The following is a 7,388-nucleotide window of genomic DNA, read 5'->3' as shown; positions in this document are numbered from 1 at the left end:
ATTTATTTAATCATAAGAATACTTAGGCGACTCCATACATTTAGTGTGAAATTTGCCACCGGTACTCCGCCCTCTTGAGTTATGTATTTAAATATAACAAAAAAACGGATAAAACATAAATTAACTAATTGAGGCTAGAGGCTTGTAAAATTTTATGAATAAGGGGGTTGCTGGTTGGCTAATGGGCTGTTAAATTATTTCGGTGATTTTTATTTACCTACTTAACTTATCATTCAACTGACGTTGTTGTTTAAGTTTTTCTTTAACGTTAATTATCTATCTTTGGTAGTATGTACATATATATTGGGTGGTAAATAATTATGTAATTGTAGGTAGGTAAATAATTTAGGAAGAAAAAACTATTTAATACTAAAAATATTTATTTCATGGTACCAAATTAAATCTAATCAACATTTTCTTTGGTTATACGAGTAAATTGCAACTTATCTAATTAAATTTATAATCCATCTAACGTCGGTTCGCCGGCAACAATAGAACTTTCGATGCCGCAGTGGTCCTCTCCGCGCAGGATCTTGAAGAAACCATTGTCACCCCAATCGCTGTTCCATGAGTTAGCTATAAGCCAATACTTCTTGCCGTTCTCCACGCCCCAACCTAAGATCTTAATAGCATGGCCACCTAGCGCGTCTCCTGATGTGTGCGAATATACCCCGCTTTTGTAATTCAATAAGTCCGCGTATACAGTGAACGCCCCCTCAACAGGCCCGTTTTTATACAGCTCCGCTTTGATATGATCCTCGCCGCCTCTAACCGAAAACACATGTTTACCGTAGTGCTTGTCTTTACCGTATTCAACGTCGTATCCGGCTTCGCATTTCTTGACACATTTGGGCGTTTTTGAATCGCCATTGCAAGGCATTCTGTTGCCGGGGACGTGGTGCTCGCAGGGAGGGATCTCGTAAGGCTGGCAACCTTGGGTCGTGTTGTACGAGCCACCTGATACGAGTCCGAAGTGCTTCCAGTACTCCCAAGCTAAAGATGGCATACCGCCGTTGCAACCGAGGCCGCAAATCGGGCAGCAACTCAGCATATCTTCGGCAGAGAAGTGGAAATGTTTCATACCGTTAGAATAAGTGCAGACACGATCGGTCATAGCTTCGACGGCTCCGAACGCCCAGCAGCTTCCGCAGGATCCTTGGTCTCTTATCTCGTTCAAAGTCGGGCAATTGGGCCATTTGTCTCTTGGGTCAAAGCTCTCCGGCAGGCTCGCGATGAGATCGGCGTCGTGTTCTCTAACGGGGAGAGTTAAAAGCGTGTCATCCTTGAGTACGCCAGTTAATTTCCTGATGTGTGCCAGCGGGGTGCTGAGTGGGAAGTTGCGGCCGGCCTTCCAAGAATTCTGCTTGGAGTTTATGAGGACTATGAATTCGTCGGAGAGCGGGTGGAGCGGGCTCATCGCCGCCGTAGCGAAGGCGACGAAGAGGAGCGCGGCGAATACCGGGGTGGCCACCATGATTTGTTTGTGGTACGTGAAGCGGCGTCGAGCGAGAGCCGCCGACTGAGGGGAGCGACGAACGTGCGAGACGTATATGCGATTGGGTCCAAGCGCTGCTCGCGTCGCGTGTAATTGCCTCGGTACAAACGGTTATAGTGGGATTACAACCTCATGTATAGTCGAGTCGAACGCTCAGATGAACCACTCAAGCCATTCTAAAAAAAAACTAATCCAAAAAAAAATATCGTATCTGAATCATAAAGTTCTTTAGGGTTCCAAAAAGAAAGTCCGACTTACATTTAAGAATAAGAAATCTGGACACGTTTAGGGTTCCGTATTTTCTCTTACCAAGAGTGCTCGTAATAGTGAGATGCATCAACATCAACAGATTACGGAGGTTAGGTTTTTTGGAATAAAAAGGGCTTAGGAAATCTTCATCAATGACAGTCGATCTCTAAGCACACAGTTTTTACACTTTCTATCATTTGGTTTAACATTCGACTCGGCTACGCTCGGTTACCGATAGAAATGTGTGTGTGTGCCTACACGGGCTGATAGGGGACGATGCTTGACCGCTATGTCGAAGGTTACGCGTACATCTACACTACAGCTAGCAAACAAAGCTAACTTTTCAGATGTAAATATTACTCAAGCCGTAGGCATCTATTAACTCTAATAAGAAAGAACGCATCATTATATAGATAGAAGAAGAAAGAAAATACATAAATTTAAGCCACAACATGTACATAAAGAAAAAGAAGACATATGCAGACATAAAAAACATTGGACGCTAAAATAGGATCTCCACTCGTGGCCGCGTACGATAACGACATAGAGAAATATTGCATATTGTGTGGTGAAAAAAGTAAGGATTTTTTGAGACGTCTTCTCCTGATGCCGTTATGGTTGGTATGTTTTCACTGGTTCCCAAGCGTTTGACTCACCTACACCATTGAACAATATTACAGTGAGTACACAGGCGTGATAGGGGACGATGCTTGACCTATGTCGAAGGTTAGGTCTATCAATAAACAAAGTTAACAGAGATTACGGTCGAACGCTCCACAACGATTAGCAAACATTTGTTTTGCCCCTCGGAAATAATTAGTCGGGGACTGGAATGTTTACTTCTACGCGAAGTTATTTAGTACAATGCAAACAATTGTAATTGTTATGAAATTATATTTATTTTGTCGATCGGCGTGAAGTTCTAGATTTTGAACCTCGCTCGTTTAAAACTGCGGACTTATGGCTCCGTGGGAATCTGCCGGCTCTTACACCGGAACCCCGAAACAGATGACGCTAACGAAAACTGTCGCTAAAATGATTTTTGTTTAGTTTTAAGATTTTTACTAGATGCCATAAATATGAAAGAAAAAGCGACTATGCCCTCCAGTGCCCAGGGCTGGGATCAAACCAGCGTTTTTTGCATTTGCGGCAGAAGCCATAACCAGATAATTTTAATTAAACAACAGCACACTTAATATTGTCTTCGGTTACCGCGATAGTTACTCATGAAATAAAACTATGAAAACGGATTATATCGCGTATATTGAATTTATAATACATCCCGACCCCGTCACCCGTTGACCACGAACGCTGTAAAGAGTTCGAAACGTCGGGATGTATTATAAATTCAATATACGCGATATAATCCGTTTTCATAGTTTCATTTCAACAGCACACTTAATAACAAGTTAGAAAAAATAAATCATTGTCATCCTAATAAATAACTGTCTATATAGGTATATCTAAAGACGACCATACATGTATTGGTAGAACCTAAGTCAGACAGAGAGTATAATTATTTTAATTTTTGTGCTATACAGGTGCAGACATACAGAGATGATTCAACTTTCTATGCAGGGGGTCAGCTATCTCTGCAGCTTAAGTTTTCCATTGTGATTTTAGTGTACCTATCATCTTGCGGTTGCTGCATTGTATTATAATACATATAATATGTAGTTATATTGCGTGTTACGGATCCGCTACAAATTAATAAATATAAAGGTTTTGATAGTTTCGGCATATCATATTAATCATTGAGCTGAGAGGTCGCTGACACTCTAGAAGTAATCAATAACCGACGAAAGGGACCTAGTTAAGTTACTACCGACTTGTACAGTCGCCGTCATAAGTACCTATATATATCTGCCCCGACGGGATGTCGTTGATCCCCTGGAGGATGGGCCGTGCACTGGTGTGGGACGCTACCTGCGCCGATACGCTGGCAGCGTCCTACATTTCATCAACCAGCAGAAATGCCGCGGCCGACGCCCGAGAGCGCTTTAAAGCAAATAAATATGGCTGTCTCGGCGCCAACTACGAATTCGTAGCTTTTGGTGTCGAGACACTCGGTCCATGGGGCAGGGGTGCACGCGGGCTCCACAAGGAGCTCGGAAAGCGGTTGAGGGAGGCAACGGGGGACCCTCGCGCGGGCAGCTTTCTCGCGCAAAGGCTTGCTATCGCGATACAGCGCGGGAATGCTGCCTGCGTGATGGGCACTTTGCCAAGAGGTCAGGGTTTGTTATAGGGATTTTTTTTTTAGGTAGGTTTAGTTTTAATCGTTTTATTTTATAAGTAGTCTTAATTTTGTTTTATACAATTAATGTAAATTTTATTTATCATCTTTTCAATAAAGCTTATACCTATATCTGTTTAGACTTTTGAAATTTACTTTGCAATAAGACGAGAAACGTAAACATTTAAACGACGACTAACGTGACGTGATAACCTCAATCGACCTCAAAAATGTGGATTATTTTTTTGCTATGTATGTTTTACATTTTTAGGGTTCCGTACCCAAAGGGTAAAAACAGGAATACTAAGACTCCATTGTCGGTCTGTCCGGCTGTTTGTCACCATGCATGTCATGAACCGTGATAGCTAGACAGGTGAAATTTTCACATGTGATGTGTTTTTGTTGCCGCTATAACAACAAATACTAAGTACGGAACCCTCGGTGGGCGAGGCCGACTCGCACATGTCCGGTTTTTTTTAAGACGCGTGGATCGATTTGAAATTTGGCAGCTGGTGCCGTGCCATGGTCATTACGTCAAGACTCAGGATCTGAAATGGGATCCTAGAGAAATCGAGAAAACTTTTCAAATATAATAAGTAACTATTTAATAGATCTATCTTTGGATACTTTCGGAAAGTACCATTTGAAGTGGAACTGCTGAGGAAGACCATAAAATAGTGCCATGTGTAAATAGGCCCACTGACTATCCGTCTGCCGGACGACATCGGCCTGTCAGTTGTTAGGAACTGTCAAAATTTTTGTTCTAACTGACAGGCCGATATCGTCTGGCGGACTGATAGACATTGGGCCCCTTTATAACTGTTTTGCGAAGTCAGTCATTTTTTGCTTTAGATTATTTTAAGTATTTTGCCTTTAACGATCGAAATGTTATCAAGAATAAACCTGCCTCCCGCAAGTTTAATGGGACATTGAACAATCAAAGTCAAGATATCCGGTTACCGGTCAGTAGGGAGGACAAACGGATTTAAAAATAGGACGGCAATTTAATTGAGTTACTTAGATGAATTAGGGAGGGGACGGTAAAATGTTAGCTTTAAGGCGACATTTCACCAGTGTGCCGCATAGTGTCGCACACTGGTGAAATAGGCGTAGTGTTAACTAATGTAGCCGTGGGCGAAGTAGCATCTGCGAGGCCCTTTTCTTTCACTGTGCCCGAAGCGCGAGGCCCCCCTTAGGGCGCGAGGCCGTGGACGAAGTCCCACTTCGCCCACGCCTAACTACGCCACTGCCTTTAGCCTTCTGTCAAAACTGATAATCCTTGTTAGGTCAACCGGTGTAAATGCAACTATAGGTTTATTGAATTTATTTGAGTTATTTAATAAACATCCCGTCATCTATAGGCTTTTATCACTATAGTGATAAAAGCCTGCTGAGCTACTTGCAGAATAAAACGCTACAATTTTATTGGACAAACAACGAATAGACGCAATTACCCCATGTTGCATTTATCCTGTTTAACGGAGTTGCAAGCGTCCATAAGCGTAGGTGATCTATTCTTTTACGAACTGTCGGGCAATTTATTTGCCACCCTCGTGGAATAAAAAAAATAGACCAATGTTATTAAGCGCCCCTTGCGCCATTCCACTAATCCGGGGTTAACCGGTTACCAGTATAATTTAACACTGGGTTACCATGGTTACCAGTACAATTTGACACTTGGTTAACGGTTTAACCGCTTAACCCCGGGTTAGTGGGATGGCGCAAGTGGGCCTAAGATAGCCTTGTCAGTAATCTCACGTGTTTAAATATAAGCAGACACTTAGTCCTGAAACTCCTGAAGGGTTGCTTGTGATCTTAACTTTATTAGATTTATTCACATAAGATAAAATAATTGCTGCCAAGAGACAACCAGGTACGTTTATATCTTTATTTAAATCCATTTAAATCGGGTTCCCCGGCTACAACTCCGCTTTCGATGCCGCAATGGTCTTCACCTCGCAGTATTTTGAAGAATCCTTTATCACCCCAATCACTGTTCCAGGAATTAGCACACAACCAGTATTTCTTTCCATTCTCGACACCCCATCCCAAAATTTTGATAGCGTGACCCCCTTTAAGTATTCCCGATGTATAAGAATATACTCCGCTCTTGTAATGGATGAAATCTTCGTACACTTGAAACCCAGCCTCCACGGGACCGTGTGCGTATAATTCTGCTTTAATATGATCTTCGCCGCTAATAGAATAAGCAACTTTTGCTTTGTGCTTATCTTTAGCATATTCTACATTATACCCAGTTTCGCATTTCTCTACGCAATCAGGCGTTTCATGTAACCCTTCACATTTCGGCCTAATTCCATCTACACCATGCTCACAAGGAGGAATCTCATAAGGCCTGCAACCTTGCGACGAATTATACGGCCCTCCAGATACAATGCCAAAATGTTCCCAGTACAACCACGCTGCTGATGGAATACCACCAGAACAGCCCAATCCACAAAACTCACAGCAACTCACCAGGTCATCAGCAGAGAAGTGGAATTGCTGCGTGCCATTTGAGTAAGTGCAAATTCTATCAGTCATAGATTCTACAGCTCCGAAGGCCCAGCAACTTCCACACGATCCTTGGTCTCTTATGTCATTTAAACTCGGACAATTGGGCCATTTCTCTCTCGGATCGAAGTTCTCCGGTAGGCTTGCTCTCAGGTCAGCATCATGAACTTTGGGGGGCAGCGTAGAATAGAATGGATCCTCGATGACTCCCATTAGTCTCTCGATGTGGGTACTCGGAGTGTCCAATGGGAAGTTTCGGCCAGCTTTCCAAGAGGTTTGTTTTGAGTTAATCAGAGATATGAACTCGTCGGAGAGTGGATGAAAATAATCTTTGGCCGCTGTGTAAGCAGCAACAAATAATATGATGCAGCATCGGACTGAAAATGACATTATCAGATCTGTCTAGAAATAATTCGTTGAGTGAAGTGGGTACCTACGTATACCATACTCATATTTATATAGTAAATGGTTATCTAATGACGTACTTATGTATGTAGTAGAATGCCTACAATTTTTAGCACCACACGTGTCCTCAAGTCCTCAAGATAAAGGCAGAATATGTAAAATACTTGCAATTGTAACAGGTGTCTAATAAAAATAGTGTTTTTTTATTAGAGTAGTCAAAGGAATACCTATGTAAAAAGAATTGTGTGACGTGATACAATATTTTATACCTATAACGAGGATCTTTGTCATGCAGATACCACCGAAAATCGAGCGCTAAGACATGTGATTTTCAAACTGAAGGTCGTGGGTTCGAAACCTGTGTCGAAACCAAATGAGTTTTTTGTGCATATCAGTCATATTTATCACAATAAAGTACTGCAGTTAAAAGTTTAAGGTTTAAGAAGTTTCACTCATTAAACTCGCTTTTTTTTATTTATCCTGTCAAACTGG

General features: G+C 42.0%; 2 protein-coding genes across 2 annotated transcripts; both read right to left on the bottom strand.

Annotated features, from left to right (window-relative positions):
* Positions 1–362: 362 nt before the first annotated feature.
* On the bottom strand, positions 363–1,575 carry LOC134744061 (cathepsin B-like). Its single transcript, XM_063677724.1, has one exon. It carries the CDS (start codon positions 1,472–1,474, stop codon positions 458–460), a length of 1,017 nt encoding a protein of 338 aa, XP_063533794.1. The 5' UTR covers positions 1,475–1,575; the 3' UTR covers positions 363–457.
* A 4,276-nt stretch (positions 1,576–5,851) lies between these two features.
* LOC134743942 (cathepsin B-like) lies at positions 5,852–6,881 on the bottom strand. Its single transcript, XM_063677572.1, has one exon. The coding sequence runs from the start codon at positions 6,879–6,881 to the stop codon at positions 5,865–5,867; it is 1,017 nt and encodes a 338-aa protein (XP_063533642.1). The 3' UTR covers positions 5,852–5,864.
* Between the last annotated feature and the right edge of the window lie 507 nt (positions 6,882–7,388).

This window comes from Cydia strobilella, chromosome 9 (assembly GCF_947568885.1).
Source record: "Cydia strobilella chromosome 9, ilCydStro3.1, whole genome shotgun sequence".
Taxonomy (NCBI): Eukaryota; Metazoa; Arthropoda; class Insecta; order Lepidoptera; family Tortricidae; genus Cydia; species Cydia strobilella.
This window is presented reverse-complemented; position numbering and strand designations above follow the sequence as displayed.